This window comes from Nansenia antarctica (assembly GCF_963989245.1).
Source record: "Nansenia antarctica genome assembly, chromosome: 12".
Lineage (NCBI taxonomy): Eukaryota > Metazoa > Chordata > Actinopteri > Argentiniformes > Microstomatidae > Nansenia > Nansenia antarctica.
The window spans coordinates 17,498,859-17,519,054 of record NC_137682.1 but is presented as its reverse complement, the minus strand read 5'-3'; the positions used below and the strand labels follow the sequence as shown (position 1 = coordinate 17,519,054).

Sequence of the window (20,196 nt, the reverse complement as noted above, 5' to 3'; positions counted from 1 at the left end):
CTACTAAAACTAACCGCAGAGGCACGTCAACGAGCTAGCTAAGGTTGGTTACCTTGTTCCCGCGCTGTGTTCAGCTACACACCCGCGCGCCACGGCCAACTGCGAGCCAATCACTGTCTGCACGTGCAGTAATAGTCCATGGATCAGACCAGTTACCATCTGAGTGGGCAAAACCATGCTAAATTGTTTATAGGGTCTGTTGGGATGTGTGTTCTCGTGTTAGGATGAGTGTACATTCATGGTACATATTTGTGTCGTGGTGCCTTGTACACATTTATTGTGAAGGTTATATTGTTATCTGTACATATGTGACAGGTGTAACACGTGACGTTTATGTATATATATATACGCTAAGTATACTCTCTATCAAAGCACTGTTTTCATCAATGACCCTAAAGAAGCAATGCATTTCTCATGATTAAGGACATTGTATAAAATTAGCGATTTTTGGCAACGTTTGCTACTGCAAGCACACTAATAAGCTGCCAGTCAGCAAGGTCTATCATATCAAAACATATTATAGAGATGTATAGAATACATCGCACACACCCACGCAAATAAAGTACCACACACAGCACACACACAGTTCATTTAATTATTACTGGTATTTTAATTGCCTACAGTACATCTTAAACATTGGCGAGCCAAAGCATTCTTTGTTGAGGTTTCCCTCAATCGTGTAATTACAAAATCATCCTGGTTGAGGTTGAGGATTTCTGTCCTCAGGATTATTTGAGTGTCAATTAAGGCATATTAACAGCGTATAAACTACAATACAGACAGGCAAGCCAACAACATAGAAAATGACATCTACTTGCTAAGTAAAAAGGTCACCGATATATAGGCTAGCCATTACAGAATCTATAATGTTTATCAAAAATGGAAACATGAATAGAAATAACCTGTCAACAAACCGGCTCTGTTCAGTGACGTCTCAAGTATTCCCAATTCCCAACTGAGCAACAAATTCATCCAACATTAACAATGACCCATTAATGAGTTTCATATCAAGACAATGGCTCTGCCATTAATATATCTCTTTCTAGACACCACTATCCAGTGATGTTGTTGAGAAAAAAACTTGTTCAGATGGGGGAGAAACAGAAAATGCCAAGTTTCAAGTTAAACTTTAAGCAGAACCCCCAGAAAAAAAACTTGTTTTGATCGCACTGTGACAAAGAGGAGGAATAGGTTTTTCTTCTTCCAACAAAGGATGAATTTTGGACTTAAATCTGGATCATCAACATGAGCCAGCAACCTATTACATTTGTCAAGAAAGATGGTCAACGTTTCTTAAAAATATAATCTGTTATATAAATATCATTAGGTAAAAATAAAGGTTTCTTGACACACACTTTGCTGCCAATACCATTTTCCAAGTGCTGTCTGGTCGCAAATGCTTGCTTTGGCTTATCAAACGGGTTCATCCACAGTATGAATTCTTCCCTTTTTCAAAAGCACCATCAAGACAGGTTAAGGCAATTTTACAGAACCCGGGGGCAGGGCCTTTCATAGGAAGGAGTCATCAGAGGGCGGGGCGTAGGAGAATCCCAGGAAGGCGTCGTCAGCCTCCATCACACTAGCATTGACTATGGAATGTTCAGCAGACAAGCACACAGAGTTCGGAACAGTCTCGTCTGTGAATTCTGGATCAAAGTTTGCAATGTCATACGGAGAATTCTGCAAGACAGGAAAAAATACAATTCAACATGATTTCATGCATGTGGTCTCTAGTTAGAGTGAGTACAATGTGATGACATTTTATGTGAACACTGAGGCTATTGTATTGTATTGATATTGTAGGCAACGTTTGCAGGAAAAGTGCTATACAAATAAAAGTTATTATTATTGTTATTATTATTGTGAAACGGAGGCAACAGAGAATCCACCTTCTCCATAAACTTAACTCCTTCTCTGTCAGGCCTGTCATCCTGTGTCTTTTTTTTTACCAATCCTTTATTGAGAGTCTCTTAAGGTGTTCTTTTATCTGCTGGTTCCAGAGCCTGACAATCTGTTTTAAGATAATTGGAGTGAAACAGAGAGACATAAATGTCTCCTGTAACCAACAAGTCCTCCGGAAGGCAGAAAGCGTTTTAGCGTCTCTGGGTCATGTTCTGGCAGGAGAATTATCTCTGTTATCTCTGAATTATCTCTGTTGTCATCAGGGCGTCGCTTTGCCTTGCCTGCTTGTAGAACAAACCGCTATTCCAAATCCTTCATCCCTTCTGCGGTCAGACTGTTAAACTCCCTGTAGGTGCTCGAATAGTACTTGTACTGTTTCTCGCGTGTCAAAAAAACAACAACAAAAAAAACACTGCCAATGGCCCCTGGCCTGAGCTAGATTACTCTTCCTGCTACGACTGGTGAATTGATGATTCACTTGCTTAGTCAAATGTATCGATTGCTTTGGAATAAGGCGTCTGCTAAATGGCAAAAATGTAGGCATGGTCTCTAAGCTCTAAGCAAATTGGAAATGGCTTATCACAGCAGTACAACGGCTATGCACGAACACTTGAAGCAAAAGCATCCCGGAGTGCATTGTGAAGACGGCAGTAAGACAGCACCATAAGTCCTGTTTACTTTTCGTCCCTTCCCACCAAGCATGATATACAGTATGTGACAGTGTCTGGTGAAAGAGGTAACAAGTTGGGAATTGTCAAGTCGCGAAAATCACCAATTTTGTTTGTTTGTTTTGTTAATCTACCGATTAATCAATGACAAAATAATCAGTAGATGCAGCCCTAGACTCATGGCTCCAAAGTTTGTATTATATTTACCACATTAGGAGTGAATGGAGGTGGAATCTTCCTCTGTTCAAGGTCGTCCCAGTTGATGGAGGAAAAGAAGTTGTGTGCTTTGATCTCATTCTGAAAAAGGAAAAGAAAACATCATATCTTCATCTGTTCGATTTTTTCGGTCCAACTCAAAAGTCACTGTCACTTTTTCTCAATAGGGAACACGACTCTTCGCATCCTCTCTGTTCTCCACTCATGTCCTACTGAAAATGCATTGGAGGAGAAGGGTTCCTCTCCTTTCATATTGTCCTCCAACGCTTATTGAGGACAGTAAGTGGAGGATGGAGGAGAGGAGTCATATTCCTAACAACAGAAAAAAGGCTTGTGTCTGCCACAGAGGGACCAAAACTGTTTGTCACATACAGTACATTGTTTGTCCACCAGAGGGAGCCCACATGGTGACACACTGTGCAGACCTATCTAAATGAATGCTAGCGATCATAACAACACAGTAGCGAATACTGAGAAGTAACAGTTGTGACAATATGTACTCGGTGGATGTCCGAAATATTTCAAAAAGCCGTGGGTTGGTAACATAATAAATTCAGTAAATTCACGACACTGACAAACGTCACTTACAAAGTCGTCTCTGGAGCCCAGCCTCTGGGTGCCTTCCTTCTCCAGGAGAGCTTGGAGGAGGGACCAGGCCGTGCTGGACCCACCGGCACGCTGCATCAGGGGCTTGTGGAGGATGTTGTCGTACATCTCGTGTGTGTCCCTGCTGTAGAACGGAGGCTGTAAGAGAAACATTAAAGGGTGCTTAGGGAGTGTGTGATGCGAGTGTGCAGGAGTACATTGTTTTGAGAAGGCTGGACAAGTAAATGGTAAAATGGTAAATGGACGCCTTTATCCAAAGCGCTTCACAACGGCCTCTCGTTCACCCATTCACACACACGTTCTCACACCGATGGCGGCAAGCTACCATGCAAGGCGCCGGCCCGCTCACTGGGAGCAATTTGGGGTTCAGTCACAGTGTCTTGCCCAAAGAACACTTCGACATGTGGCCAGCCGGGGCTCGAACCACTGATCTGCCAACCATGCGAACCATAGACGGCAGCTCTACCTCCTGCGCCACAGCCGCCCCAAGCACACGATTATGATCAGATCTATAAGCTTCCAAACCGTCGATGGTTGAGGAAAGAGACTCTCTACTAAACTCACCAAGCCAAACAGCATTTCATAAAGCACCGAGCCCAAACACCACCAGTCTACAGTGTTGTCATAAGGCTGCTTCCTCAGGACCTCTGGCGCTAGGTACTGTTGAATGAGAAGGTTAAAACATACATTTAGAAAAGACAGGCCTTTTGAATTCAGTGGGGTGAAGTGTGAACTGTGGGTGGTGAAGATGGTGTGGTGATTCATTGCCTTATACACTGGCCCTGATAACATGACTCATGCCCATATTCAGACTTGTAAAATGATTATATTTAGCAATTTTCATGCCAGACCTGCCTTGGTCAATATTTCGTATTTTGACAATAGAAAGGGAGGCTTGTGAACAAAAACAGAGGCTACTAATGCAATGTTACCTCAGGTGTCCCACAGAATGTGGAAGTTGTCTCAGCTTGAGATATGCCTTCCTTGCACAATCCGAAGTCCGTCAACACTATATGCCCCTTTAAAAAAAAGGTGAAAGAGACATTTTTAGACAGTGTGCGCCACACAAGCAGCTCATTATCCTCCCAAACTGAAGAATCTATTGTTGCTGTGGAATGTTGGCCAGAGTAGTCCCCTCAGACCACTCACAATTTCCTCACTTTCTCAATAAGGTTGGTCAGGAAATGCATGAGTAAAACATAATCCAATCACACGCATTCTCTACTGCTGAAACAAAAAGAACGACATTCCCATTTGTGGAAGATATGGATGGGAAAAGATTACGCTTCGACCGGGGAACCACACATGCTTGTTTTCTTAACAACCAGTCAGTTTTGTTTACATTCCGTAGTGCACACATGACTCACTTACTTAAATTAAATCTAAAGTATAATAAATCATGAACATGGTTTTGGGTGATTTTAAAATACTAGGTAGACTCCCTCCATAGGGGAATGCTTCAGGTTTTCATAGTAATATTTTCTGGGTCAGCTCTTACATACAAAGATACAATCATTGCACACAAACAAAGAAAGTAAAAGAGAACTTCCAGCCCTAAGCTACTCCATATTTAGAACTTTACAAACACTTTAGTTCATTCATGAAATAGTGCATTCTAATGCACTGCAAACTGACTGAGAATGATTAAGGACTTACTTCAAAGTCGAGAAGAATATTTTCTGGCTTCAAATCCCTGGTAGAAATAAGAAATTGGATCAAAATTCATTGTTCTAAATCCCTAGCTATTGGATAATTCAATTGTACCATCTATTACCTAATACAATCTATGTTTAGGAAAGTGGTTATGAGCAAAATAAGGAGGATAAACTACTTTTTTTCCTTTTTTCCATTTTCATTTAAATGAATGCATATTGACACTTGACAGGAGTGAACTTTGAATCAAGCTAAAAAGACAGTGAAATGAGTTTGTTTCAGATAATATGGGGACACACCCTTGTAAAGAAAATTGTACTCACTTGTCAAGTTAATCTACAATTATACATGCTGCGTAAGCATGACTGCTCTGTGCTATTACATTTGACTTAATGAAAATTACTTCATGTGAGGGCTATATATAGAAACCCCTTAAATGCTCTGAAAGTTCTAGGAATGTCACAAAAGATGCTTTTTTTTGTGGGACGTAGCAACTCATTGAATATAGGCCCGTTGCATTGATCGAACGGGACAGTTAATGCAGAATTCACCATAACATGTGCCAGTTACTGTACTGTAAACTTTTATTCCCTTGGCAACAAATTCATCCACGTGGCACACCAAAGCCAACCTGACACACACACACACACACCCACACACACACACACACACACACACACACACAACTGGTGACTCATTGATCCAATAGCCCTACTGCATGCGTGCGCTCTCACACACTCCCACACACACCCACCCATCCACACACACACACACACACACACACACACACACACACACACACACACACACACACTACTGGACTACTGGTGACTCATTGATCCAATGATCCAATAGCCCTATACTGCGTGCGTGTGCATGCATCACCACTCACCTGTAAACAATGTTGAGAGAATGCAGATATCCCAGTGCACTTGCCATTTCAGCGATGTAGAACTTGGCTCTGGGTTCTGGAAAGGTTCGCTCTTTTTGGAGATGGAAGAAAAGCTATGATCATAGAAGACAGTCCAACAGTTAGAGGACAGATGAGACATCATGGCTGAATGATACCAAAAATATCACACCATGCCCTGGTTGTAAGTCACAAAACTGACCTGTGGGTCACACTTCCTACCCTGTCAGCAAATTCCACTTCACAATTATAATTTACTCAAGCATGTTGAAGGGATTAACTAGAAACGAGTCTGCTAGCATCAAGACTGACATGAGCTAAGAGATTAGCCACAACTCCCTGAAAAAGCTACACGTGTCCCTTCTCAGATTCAACAGATTGTGAGGAGAGATCCATAGAGGGATCTCTTTAGATATCTCTACCATTTTACTATTGTCAGAAACTGGCCATTATACAACGGTTAGAGAAACACTACAGACCTCCAATATCCTGTCTGAATCACTCTGGGTTTGGGCTGTCTTTCTGCCAGTCCAGAATGGTATGTATAAAAATACTAATAAATATTTTTTATAGTTACATTGGCTTCCGTTGCACATGTGGTCAAGATATATTGTTATGTGGAAATTCAGCTCCAACCAACTTTCTTCACATCAAAGTGCAGTCTACTTGTTACCAGTTAAAATCAGCAGTTCAAAAGCTAGCTTAATTTGCAAGTGTTGTCCCACACAAAGGGGCACATTTCAACAGCTTTATAGAGAGGTCTGGGTCAAAGATGACCTGGGGTCTGTACGGTCACACTTGACCTGCCTTTCCCAATAGGAGCTGAAGACAGAAATGACTTCTGCTAGAGCAGTGCTGGTGTTTTAGTGAGTAGGATCAGGTTGCTCTTAAGAGCTGATCTAAGGTGCTTTTTACACATTGATCCAAAAGCCCCTCCTCCCTCACTCTGCAATCTCCACTGTACATGCATTTAGTCCGCAGCTAGGCTTAGTCTGTGTCTGTCCCTCAGCAGGTCAGCAGTCACATCCGAGCGGAGTTTACAGCAGCTTCCTGTGTTAGCGCTATTCTGGGTTTCCCTTGATCCAATGACTCACAGTGCGAGTCCTTATTATTAATAAGAGTGAAACTACTCACTTCTCCTCCATTGATGAAATCCAAGACAAAGTACAATTTGTCTGTTGTCTGGAAGGAGTAGTGCAATCCGACCAGAAATGGGTGTTTCACGTTCTTCAAAAGCACATTGCGTTCCGCCATGATGTGTTTTTGCTGGTAAAAGTAGGACAGGGTATATACAGGAATCTTGAGGTTAATTTCAATACCTTTCTAAGACTTTTTAAAGACCTTGTCAATATTTTTCCAGACCTCACCGCCACTTCGAGATGTAACCGTTTACATCAGTGACGCCTTTAACTTAACAGTTTTAGTTTGCAATAGATATTCGGTTCTGTATCCCCACCGAACGGGGTGTCAAGAGATCAAACGTTGGAATAACTCAATTTGGTAATTTGTGGTTTATTTAAATATAAATGTTCACCACAGTCAGTAGCAGTAGCAGGTTATAAACCTAAAATGTAAACAGAAAATCTAAAATGTAGATAACAGTCATGTTCTAATAACACAGCAATACATATTTTCCTAAATATATAAATATAAATATATAAATATTATTGCATTAATTTGTATTCAAACAGTTAAACAGTAGGCTTTTACATTGTTTGTGAATTGAGTTATCAAAAGCAATCAACTCAATTCATCACAATGTATCAGAGTATATCAGGTCATTTCTGAGAAACATCGTATCAATCTTACAGAACTACATTACCCACAATGCACAGCGGAAGTAAGAAGCGGAGGAACAGCTTGACAACGTCGCTTGACAACGTCGCCAACGTTACGGATACAACCCCAGCGCAACACGATCGGACTTTCAACAACATTAAACAACATTAAACAACATTAAACAACGCGACCAACGCGATAACCTATCCGACCCATACACGTATCAACAAACATAGCCCAGCAGAGCAGTAAAAAAAAAAAAAGTTTTTAAATATCGAATATCGAATGTTTGTTTGCTTACAGGCCTACCGGTTACTTCCAGACCAGGTAAGCTCCCAACTGTCACCCTAGCGAACGCAACAATAGACTAGACCACTATCAAACAATAGACTAGACCACTATCAAACAACACAATCTCCGGTTCATCTTTGTTTTTTAATAAAGCTAATAAATTCACGAACTTTTACTAAAAGTGTTTAGGACTCAAACTCTTTGGACAGAGTCTAATTCAGAAAAATACCAACAAAATTCAAGACCTCATAAAATCGTGATCAGACTTTTTAATACTTATTAATAAGGGTCTTCATTTTCCCAAAATTGATTTATCAACTTGTAATACTTTTCAAGACACCGCGGATACCCTGTAGGAGGAATGCTTTAGTGTGGCGAGCATAAACATTTAATTCCCCTGAAACAGATGGGGGTCAGAAACATTTGAAAACCCAACAGCACTTCAGACAGAATTTACCTCTCTCCTGTTGAGGATAACCCTCTTCTGCAGGACTTTGATGGCGTAATACTTCCCATCCAGTTTCCGTTTCGCAAGGAGAACCTTTTGCGTGGGAGAGAAAGCATGGTGGGTTCACTATCCACAGCAGGGACAATAATCACCTACAAACAATGGTGCCCTGACATTCCAGAACTGAGACTTTCACTTCCCAAATGGAAAGGCCATTTACAGAAGTTACAGAAGTAACACTGTATCCTTTACCACAATGGTAGACCACACTAAAACAAATAATTGTACACAAGTACACAACCTAGGGTTCTCCAAAGAATGGACGAGTGGTGCTGCACCATGCAGTGAGCTTGGTGGTGCCACTATGTAAACATTTCAAGTCAAATTAAACTATATATTTAGTAATGATAGAGTGATGACTAGCGTTGGTAATAATGGTATTTTTTGCACGTTTTGACATGAATAAACGCACGTTGGGTTTTGATAATACAATCCAGCGACACAATGTTCATAAATCCTGGGGAGTAAAAATGATCCAATAAGCAGCTTATCTAAAAATCATATTTATTCTATTTCTTTGAGTGAAACAGTATGAGTATCAACAGATCACATACCTTTCCAAAACTCCCCTTTCCGATAACTTTGAGAAAGTCAAAATCTGTGGGCTTTGCACTGAAATAAAACAAAATCTTACATGAAACTGAAATTAAGTAATTACAATATTATAATAGAGCAATAACAATAACATTGTGTACATTGTCATGGCTAATGGCTAATATAGGCTTGATGTGGAAACTGAGAGAATTGGAATTCACAAAAACAAAAACACTAGTTTGCACTGCAAAGGTAACAACAATTTGCAGGCCTCCATGTGTGAATGTGGAACATACTGTGGATTTCCAGATGGTCCCAGGTTAATGTTTCTGGAGGTAGTGCTGTTCTGTAAACCAGAGAGGAAATGTAAAGCTTAAGATACAAGTGCACGTAAAAAAATAATCTAAATTTTTTTTTTTCTTCCTTCCTTCCACTGTGACTGCCGATGGCACTTGTTCTTATCATAGGTTTTACTTACGATGACTGTTGTATAGTTGATTCACTTACTGAGGCAAATGTACTTATTGTAAGTTGCTTTGGATAAAAGCATCTGCTAAATGACTTAAATGTAAGATAGAGTAGACCAATTCATCTTTCAAATGAGAAATGTTGATTGGTGCTCCTTCTAAAGCCTAAACCATTTTGGACGCACTTTCTTATTTAAAAGCAGACATCAGACTGTACCTTGTCGTCTTCGTCCTCAGAGGCATCGGAGAAGTTTTGGGATTTGTCCATCTGCAGGAAGCTCCTGACATCAGGCCTGCAGGTTGGAGAGGGGCAGAGTGGTCACATGTTAGAGCTCTGTCACACACACACAGGCACACCACTGATTCCATCTTAAACACTACTGGAAGAGACACATTACAGGAGGGTGTTACAGACAAAACAGGCATAGTTGTACTGTATGTAGACAACACACACATACTTTGGTGCGACACTGTTCTTCTGAGGGAGTACATTACCTAACCAGACTACTGTAGGGAGGGGGTACATACTGTAGAGGTTTTGTACAGGAGGGGGTACATACTGTAGAGGTTTTGTACAGGAGGGGGTACATACTGTAGAGGTTTTGGACACTGAGGTCACTCTTTTGCATCACTCATTTAGACCAGAGCTAAAGACATTGTATGCATTTGATCATTTGATCCAGACCATTGAGCTCAGTTCATTGATTTAAGTCAGCAATTTGATACAATAACTTCATTGTCTTGAGAGTAAAATCTATTATACGTACTGGTTGCTGAGCTGAGGATTCGAGACGATTTTCTGAATGAATTCGTGTAGCCCTGTTCGTCTTTGTTTGATGAATTCTAAAGAATTATACCAAATAGTACATCAAATAATGGCTAGCACAAAGGTAATGATTATAGCTCATGTGCACATTCAATATTCAGACATGTGAGAAAATGAGATGAAGGCAGTAACATTATGGTTTCATATCATCCATAATCCAATCCCTCAGGTCTCCTTGATCTAATTTGTTTCAATAAAACATATTATTGTAACTGCATGCCAGTAGACAGATCTGAAAGACATGCTGATGAAATTGTGATGTTAATATATGTGTCAGTACCATACCTGGGTCAAAGTTATCTCCAAATATTCTCTTAGCTGGGATTTTCAAGTTCAAAGAAGGAAACTGCTTCCTTAACTGCATCAAAAGACAATATAGCATACGTTTACAGGATGTAAGTACATAAGGCATAGCCAGATCTAAATGTCAACTACTACGCACAAATGCACAATTACTATTTCCAAAGTCTAAAGATAGGCATACAGTAGGAAGCCGAAAGAGATCTAGAATGTGTGACGTCATAAACCCAGGCATTGCTAACAGATCAACTCAGTGACTTTCACGTCCACTAGACAAAAATAAATTCTATGACCTTAAAGGCAAAACAATCAGATAAGACAATAACTCTCTTTGTATAGTTATAATATAAGCCCATTATAAGTAATCTGATCTCAGACTAAGACATTAGCAGGAAAAGAAAAGAAAAGCGGGGAAAACTGTTCCATCATAATATGTTCTGTTTTAACCCCCACTTGTATACTCTGAATGACAATAATAATAATAATAATAATAATAATAATAATAATAATGACAAAGCTTCCACTTACTGCGTTGTAGAGCTTATCAAACTCTGCATAACGCCTGAAGACAAACCATTCATGTCTTCCAACATTGACCATCACTTTGTAAACCTGGTCAAATGCAAAAGACAGTTCAGTTGTATGAATAGAGGACACATATGAGATATGGTATCCATAAATACAATACATGGTGTAGTATGGATATAACACAGCTACCATTGACCCGATCTGTCCGTGGCAGTGTGAGATTGTTCAGTTAATTGAAGGACACACAGCGTGGTACTCCACAGTATTACTCATAGCCTGTTGAACAGCTGTCACCATGGCAATACTCACAGTGTATCGTTTCTTTTTGTCCCTCTGCTCGTTGTAACAGGGAATGCTGACATTGGGGCAGCTGGACGTTTCCTCCATCCTGAGGCCCGTTGGAGTTCAAAGGTGAAAGGTCAATCACAGCTTATTGGGTCAGAGGGTCAAGTTCCTTAGCAGCCCCTCAAAGAGTTCACGTGGACACCTGGTCCATCCCCATCCTGGGTCACTGCTGTGGGGGACAGATATAGAAACTCTAAACATCTCAGAGAGTATGGAACCAGAGGGCTAGCCTAGCCTGATGTTCAATAGTTTGCAGACAGAAATGCAGCATAAAAATGGAGCATATAAATGTACTGTAGAAATGCAGCATAGGAAAGGATGTGGTCTAATCAATGGCAGTGTGTCTGCTGCTGCTTGTTTGTGTGACATTTCCATCTGGAATGATATCTAGTCAACCATAAGATCAAATAGCTGTAGCCACCTTTGCAGATCCCCACTGAGTTTGGAGTTGTATTGTTGGGTGAGATGTTTCAGCGTGACTGTGGAGAGCCCACACTGGGGTCAATGAGCTGCAACATCAACAACCACACAGCAAGCCTCCCTCTGCCTAGGCAGCCAGAAAGCCCTTTTCACACACAGTTCCCTGTAAATTACATAAAATCTCAACCCGGGACCGCCTGTGATTTTCGCCGTTCACACATGAGCTAAATGCCCTACAATTCCCGTATTGTGTCAATGACATTCCTGGATTTGCATGAACTAGGCTTACTTCACGCATTCAACTGGATGCAGAACTGGGATGTAGTAGACGTGAATTCGAACGAGACAGGCGTGTGAGACTGCCATATGAGGGGAAGAGCAGCAGTTGCTACGGCCTTTGTTCAGGCACAGTTGGGTGTGTGTCAATTACATACGCAATAGTGATCATAACTCAGTTTTATATGTATTTAAAGTTCGCTCGCCAACTAAAGCACTTGATTACCGTTGATATAGGCTAAATATACTACACTAGTCCAAAGGTACAGTATGGGAGAACTTGGTGACGGTAAGCATACTACGAGTTAACTCAATTAGACATAATTGCTAGTAACAATAAACAGACGGAATAGAACAGCGCACACTGTATTGTCGGCCTGAGTAAGCACAGTTGAAGCAAGGGACTGACTAGAAATGCCACTGGTGTGGACTGCGTAAACATATCACAAATGTGCATTTAATAAGTAAGTAATCTAGCTAAGTACAGTGGGGTGCAAACATTTGGGCACCCCTGGTTTAAATGTCTGTTACAATTAATCTCCAAGTGATTGAAAGCAAACCTGAACACTACACCTTTCTGCAAGGCTTCAATGAGTCAGGTATAATTCCTGGGTTGAACTAGGCCTATATATTCTGAAGTAACTCCATGCCTTCTAAAGTATCTGACTGCGGTGGCTGTTGTGTCTGGTGTTAAAAACCATGGGTTCCTCTAAACAGTTGTCCAAGGATGTCAGAATCAAGATAGTTCACTTCCACCATCAAGGAGAAGGCTACAAAAAAGTCTTGCAACGTTTCAAACTACCCATTTCCATTGTCAGAAACATAATAAAATAAAATAAATGGAACAATTGAAGTCAAGGCAAGATCTGGATGACCAAGACATTTTTCAGATAAAATGGCCTGAGATCTGGTGAGAAATGCTCAGAAGAACCCACACATCACTGCACAAGAGCTGCAAAAAAGAGTAGCAGACACCGATCTAGTTGTTCACAGGACAACAATACCAGCGTACCTTAAACAACAAAGACCTACATGGCAGAGTCGCCAGAAAGAAGCCTTTCCTACAACCTCAACACAAAATTAAGCGTCTGAAGTACACAAAAGAAAACATTGAGACACCTGAAGCCTATTGGAACAATGTGCTTTGGACGGACAAAAACAAAATTAACATTTTTTGCCACAACCAAAGAAGGTATGTTTGGAGAAAAAAGGGTGAAGCATTTGTAGAGAAGAACACATTGCCAACTGTTAAGCATGGAGGTGGATCCATTATGCTTTGGGGTTGTGTAGCAGCTGGGGGACAGACAATATTGTGCGGCTGGAAGGAATATCAAATATCAAGATATTCCAGAGGCTATTGTTCGTAGGTCAGTCCAGAAATTGAAGTTGAAGAGAGATTGGGTATTCCAGCAAGACAATGACCCAAAGCATACCTCAAAATCAACCAAGTACCACCTCCAGGAAATACAGATGAAGGTTTTGGAATGGCCATCACAGTCCCCAGACTTTTAAAAATTATTTAAAATCTGTGGAGAGATCTCAAACATGCCGTGCATGCAAGAAGGCCAAAGAATATGTCTGAGCTAGAAGTGTTCAGCCAGGAAGAATGGGGAAAAATTCCCCAGAATTGAATGACTCTTAGCTGTCAAACAGGAAGCATTTGCAAGCTGTTATAGTTGCCCGAGGAGGAGTTACAGAGTACTAGCTGACAGGGTTCCCACATTTTTGCACAAGGCCTTTTTCCTTGTTTTATTATTTTGATATAAATAAAAATACAAGGATTTTACATGGAATTTATTGGGAAAGCTCTTATGTGTGGATGGGGCTAGCCCTACACCTCCCCTGACCTCCTCTTGTCTCTCTAGGCCTCCTACTCTTTTTTTCCCTTCTTACCCCTCTCCCCCTCCCTGCCTTCAATTACCTCGCTTCTCATCTTTCACTTTCATTGATCTCCACCACCTCTCCACCTAGCTAGATAACCCCTCTCCTCAACCCCTCTTATCTCTTCCCCCCTTCTCATATCTCCCACTCTCCAAACTGTAGTCATCCCACTGCCCCGTCTCCTGAGTTAACCCCACTTCTCCCCCCAGGAGGGACAGGACCCAGAGCTGTGCAGCCTCCCCCTCCTGCTCCTCTCTCGCATGCAACTCACACACTCTTGCCCCCCCCCCCACACACACACACACACGCTCACACACTGAGTCACTGACATTCTCCCTGGCTGCTAACAGTGTGTGGGGGTATTTTTAGATAACCTTCTGCAGATATTTGAAGTTCTGAGGCACGCCGCCTAGGTGGGGACCTGAGGAAGTCACCGCTGAGACCAGTCAGAACGGAAGTGTCTCCTTAAACAGAGTTCATTCTGTCCTTTGTAGCCTATGAGGACATCTCCTAAAATTGTATTGATCAAATATTATGTTCATTCAATTTTGTTGAGGCATACATCTGACGTTTATCATGTCAGGTCTGTTTTCCTGTTAAGACAAAGCTCTTTGTCTGGTGCCATGACTCGTTCTTTGTTTGATAGTGAGGTCAGCTAGCATGTTAAGTTGTTTCGGCTCAGTGCTGTTGTCTCTAACATGCTCCTCTCCTCTCCGACCACAGTTGACTGTGTTGTACTAAATGTCGTGACTGACTGTGAGTCTCATTCAGCTCACGTAGTACTAAGGAAAGAGAGAGACCTTCTTAAAATGCACAAGTGCAATCTGAGGAACCTTCAGTTGCAAACGTCCTCCCCTAACAGAACAGAGAAGAGCAGAGGCCATTGGACTGTCTGGAAAAGGGATTTGTTACATAGAGACAGAGACAGAGACAGAGACAGAGACAGACACAGACACAGACACAGACACAGACACAGACACACCTGTGCTTGTATCTCATTCATTTAAGCATGGTTAAATGATTAAACGTCACTAGCCAGAACCGGCTTTTTAACATTCCAGTGACCTATACCACAGCCTAGGTCGACTCCTTCATTAGGAATGCTAACATAAAATCCTAAAGAAACCACAACCACAAACCAAAATCACAAGTAAAGGGCAATTCCACAGTAATATAATAATTGTTTTCACTTTCAAACATGCCAAACAAAAACACTTGACAGCAAAGTTTAACAAACCATACAACTCTAAGGACAACTAACAATTCCAACTGAAAAAAAGGTGGTTTATGTAACCAAGTTTCCCCAAAACTCTGTTAAATATCTGCTCCAAATTAGATTCAAATATCTCCTCCTAGTTTGCCTCAGAGATCTCTGCAAAACTAAAAACATTCTTATTGTCTGCAACTGGTGTGGGAAGGATCCTAAAAATCTGTCTTAGGAACACCACACCATATGTGTCAGTGCACAAAAAGTGTGCAACATGCATATTATCATTCTCAATGGAAGTTACCTGCGCTACATACAGTATGTGAGATTTGGTAACAAAATGACCAGTTTTAATAACTTATTAATGAATAAACTAAATTGATATCAGTAGAAATGTCTACCTATAGCCTATATTGGTTTGTCTACCTATACTTCTTACTTACTGTTAACTTTCATTATCCTCACTCCTCATGAGGCACAGACATTTTTTTTTTACAATATCCCACACTTATGTGGGTTTTGAATACAGAATGTCCAGAGACTGGGCAATGATTCTTAAACTTACAGAAGCCAAACCATTTAAAAAAAAAAACTAAATCTGTGTTGATATTAGTTGACTGTCTAATGTGTCTATACTTGAACATAAATGGATGTTTGATGTTTACCGTTAAATACTTTTTCTGGAACAGGGTAGGCTAGATGTTTTCTTACACCTGTTCTCTTACTTCCATGCTTATCCTTATTCTTATGACGGAAATGTATCTCTCACTTCATTTCCAAACAATATAGACCCTTCGATTTCATTTGACACCCAATTTGATATGCTCTGACGAATTTCACAATTTGGTCCTGTACACAGAACTGCCCCTGACACTCATTAATAATCACGAGATTGGGCGTGCAGATTAAATTCAGTTGAGGTAAGCGGATAGCCGGTCTACAATAGAAAGAGCCATATCGAGCAGGCACACAGCATACATCGCTGGTCACAAGACCTTCCAAGTGTACAACATCAGGGCTTGAATTAACATGTGCTGACAGGCACAAATATGCTACTATGCAGGATCAGAAATAGCCTACTTCCTGGATTGTTCACACACACACACACACACACACACACACACACACCCTTGCCTATAGACAATCCTCTGAGGATGTTGGACAATTTCAATGGCGGAATTTGTATGAGCGCTCTGCAGTCTATTAGTCTCTGGACGTAGGTCAGGAACCTAATGAGAAACAGAAGTGAAAGCACAGCTAGGCATGCATCCCTCAGATGAATTGCCCCACACTGGGGACACCCCAGGGCCCTCTGTTAGTATACAACCATGGTGGAGTGAAAATACCACCGCTCATCCCCCGTGATCAGGCTTGCTGAGGTGCTGGAACTGAAGAGTATCAATAGAGTGCAAAATAACAGCATCCACAACAACATAAAAACCATGGTGTTGAAATGATGACGACAACGGAGAGGATTGCGCATCACTTCCACTGTGTAATAACCTCAATAGTGTGGGATAGTTCTATCACCGAGGTAGCCTTATCACTCTGAGGTGTCACTGCTAATAGACCTCCATTCTCTCAATGAGTTAACTGGTGCCTCCACAGAGGTTGAAGGTGACAAAAATGTAATTAAAAAATGTAAAAAAAGGAAGTGTTACAGAGGAAGTGTGAGACTCAGTCTGGACTAATGCTGAAATCCGGCAGTCCAGAGTCGACTCAGACCTCCAGCTTACACACAACACTGGCTAGAGCCAGCTAACAACCAGCGTCCTACACACTGGCCCTCTCTGCTGTATCGCAGATACAAGGCCAATGTTTATCAAAAGACTTTCATGACCTAAAGCTGAATGCCATATAGAAAACAGAGCATAGAGAAGGAGTTGTATTGACATTGGTGTATTGGGACCGAATGCATCATGCATGAGTGTCCTTGGCCATTATAGTCTACGACTGTCTGCTACTGTAAGTTACTTTTATTTCACCCAGTTAGATTCACCTACCGTTCTCATAGCTACATTTAATGGCAAAACAAAGGTTGACTTGAAACAGGTTTGAAAGGTCAATATCACCATCACTCAAGCAAAGAGAATATATCAAAATCATGACTTAATAGGGGTATATATATGTATATATGTATTCAGAGAACAGTTTAGTTGCTGAACCACAGATTCAGTTGCTTGGCTATCTATGCAGTGCGTGAGCTTAGAATGATAAGGTTCTATCTCCGTTTAGGGCAGTTTAGAGATATTGAGAGTCAAAGTGTTTACATTCCATTATGTTCTGTGAGATGGAACCTTTGTATTTTATTAATTACTAACTCAAAAATGTCAACATTTTAAAAAGAACACCACACAGGCATTAATAAACACCTAATGGATCAGATTATGTAAAAAAAATCAATTTTGACAAAAATGGAGATAGAACCTTATAATTCTAACGTCACGACTGTGTGCACATTCCTGCAAAAAAAAAATAAAAAAAATAAACACAAGTGGTCACTGACAGTCCTTCTAAACACCCTGTACAATCCCATGACACAATTGAAGCCTCAACATGGACCAAAGCATTACCACTCACGTGTGATTAAAGGTAGAAAAGCCCCACCAGATGTACACTGATGGCCTAACCCTAAATAAGGCTGGAGAGAGAAAAGGAAGTTGGAACAAAAATGCAGTCATGTACAGACACAGGAAAGAGAGAGGCTTTTCCAAAAAGTTGTTGGTGGAAAACGATTTGTGAGTTGGGGAAAACTTGAGCGAGCGAGTTTTACTGCAGAACTTCTTGTTTTCAGTTACCAAAACACAGGCACTTACTTCTTCTAGCTGAAGAAAAATTACGTAATCTCTCCATTTTTGCAACAGCTCTGAACGTGAAGATGGAGCCTAAATAAGGCTAAAATATTTGCTAAGCTGCACTGGGTTAATTATGAACATTGAGTTGCATAAAACTCAACAAGTGTGCAAACTTACCTTATATTGTCGGATTTTTCATCCGACTAAACTCCAATGACGTGTCAGTCTCCAGGCAAAGGAATTTGTAAATAATAAAAATCAACACCGGTTGGAAAGGGTTATACCTATGGCAAACGTCCTGCTCAACCGTTCAAAGGCACCACGGGCTGTACTTTCTACCACCCATCGAGAGCTTCTGACAAGTCTGCCAAAAGCAGGAAACATCAAGACGTTTGTCCTGGAAGTTCCAATGAAATGAGTCACGGGACCGCCGCACACTTCAAGACAGATGAACACATTGAGATGGAAAGGTGGTTCAACAGCACACTCTAGTGGTGCAAAGTTAGTATTGCCACAACTAAAACTACTACTATACTATATTCCTCCCATGTGCCATTCAATGGGGTGGACAGCTCTCTCTCTCTCTCTCTCTCTCTCTCTCTCTCTCTCTCTCTCTCTCTCTCTCTCTCTCTCTCTCTCTCTCTCTCTCTCTCTCTCTCTCTCTCTCTCTCTCTCTCTCTCTCTCTCTCTCTCTCTCTCTCTCTCTCTCTCTCTCTCTCTCTCTCTCTCTCTCTCTCTCAATAAAGACATACAGTAGAACACGTTTTTTCAGTCTTTGAGTGGTGGGCATCAGGAGGCTGGATGGACAACTGCCAAGAAAATACTGTACATGTCTTGCCCCTCCAGGAAATATTGACTCATCTGCCAGAAACTCACATAAAGCACAAGTGGACAGAGCCCACTCATCATGCTGAAAGAATGTGCCCTCTGACTGCCACGCTTCTTTCCATGTTAAGTGTAGTTTCACTCGTATTGTACTAGGCCTATGTACTACTATGTGTGGGGGAAAGTTGGCCAACAACAACAATGTCACCATCAAAAGGATTATCCAAATCATATGATATGTAGCTGGAAGATTCCAGTAACCTCGTCTTTCGTTTGGGAAGAGTTTACCGAAAATAATCTAAATTTTACCGTCATAGAACATTTCTCCACAAGGTGTCATCAAGACACCACTTGAAACGTTTTCTATCACACATGCAGTACTGTGTGCCTGCATCCAATAAGAATAAGAATAAGAACGATAGTAATTGTAGTAATAATAATAATAATAATAATAATAATACTACTACTGCTACTACTAATAATAATATGGATCATCATAATCATAATCATCATAGTAATAATAATAATGATCATAACATATATATGTGTTGTTTTAAATTTCAAACATGCTTTATTCAATAACATTCATGTAAAAAAAAAAAGTGGCCGATTATCTGCATAAATGATCAGAGCTTGACAGGATTGCAGCAATTTCATAAATAGCAAAACAACACTGTGAAAATAATATTTACATTTTGTAATCTAGTTATAATATTGGCATAATGCGTGGGGATTATGTGATGGTGGCTGCAGCGGGCTGATTAAATGTCATCAAGCATTTGCGCTCAAATGGACAGGCGCCTTTATATTTAATATTAGTGGAGGAGCGCTCCCCCCTTTCGGACCAATCAGAGACGAGGCCGCCTGCGCAGATTCAAACACCGTGCTGGAAGGAGGCTGGGCGCGAGATTCGGCGGGATGGAAAAATCTGAATGCGAAAATAACAAATAGAAGTTCAGACTACTGGGAGGTGTACAAGGCAAGGCATCAGCAAGATCAATATGTGGATCTCATGCAGGATGCAGCCTAAGATCGGCTATTGACATTGTACTCATCGTGGCAACTTGCAGCTGGTAGATCATACAGTGTTTTTTGGAAGGATAATGGACCAATGATTACACTCATGTACAGTAGAAGGGAGTTTGACGTGGAGCTGAAACGCTAGCCGGCAAAAGAATGCACTTTTTTTTGGGGCTGTCGCAAAAGAAACTGGACAATGACTGACAGCGACGTGTATGGATAACTGTCGATATACCACA

At 41.0% G+C, this 20,196-nt stretch overlaps 1 protein-coding gene across 1 annotated transcript; it reads right to left on the bottom strand.

Annotated features, from left to right (window-relative positions):
* Positions 1-1,509: 1,509 nt before the first annotated feature.
* Positions 1,510-11,575, bottom strand: sgk3 (serum/glucocorticoid regulated kinase family member 3; the record flags this gene model as incomplete). Its single annotated transcript, XM_080542734.1, has 16 exons — positions 1,510-1,680; positions 2,778-2,867; positions 3,375-3,530; positions 3,957-4,052; positions 4,325-4,411; positions 5,049-5,085; positions 5,938-6,050; positions 7,090-7,221; positions 8,483-8,566; positions 9,088-9,145; positions 9,364-9,413; positions 9,752-9,827; positions 10,302-10,377; positions 10,646-10,718; positions 11,189-11,272; positions 11,498-11,575. 16 exons carry the CDS (start codon positions 11,573-11,575, stop codon positions 1,510-1,512), a joined length of 1,461 nt encoding a protein of 486 aa, XP_080398860.1.
* Positions 11,576-20,196: the final 8,621 nt, after the last annotated feature.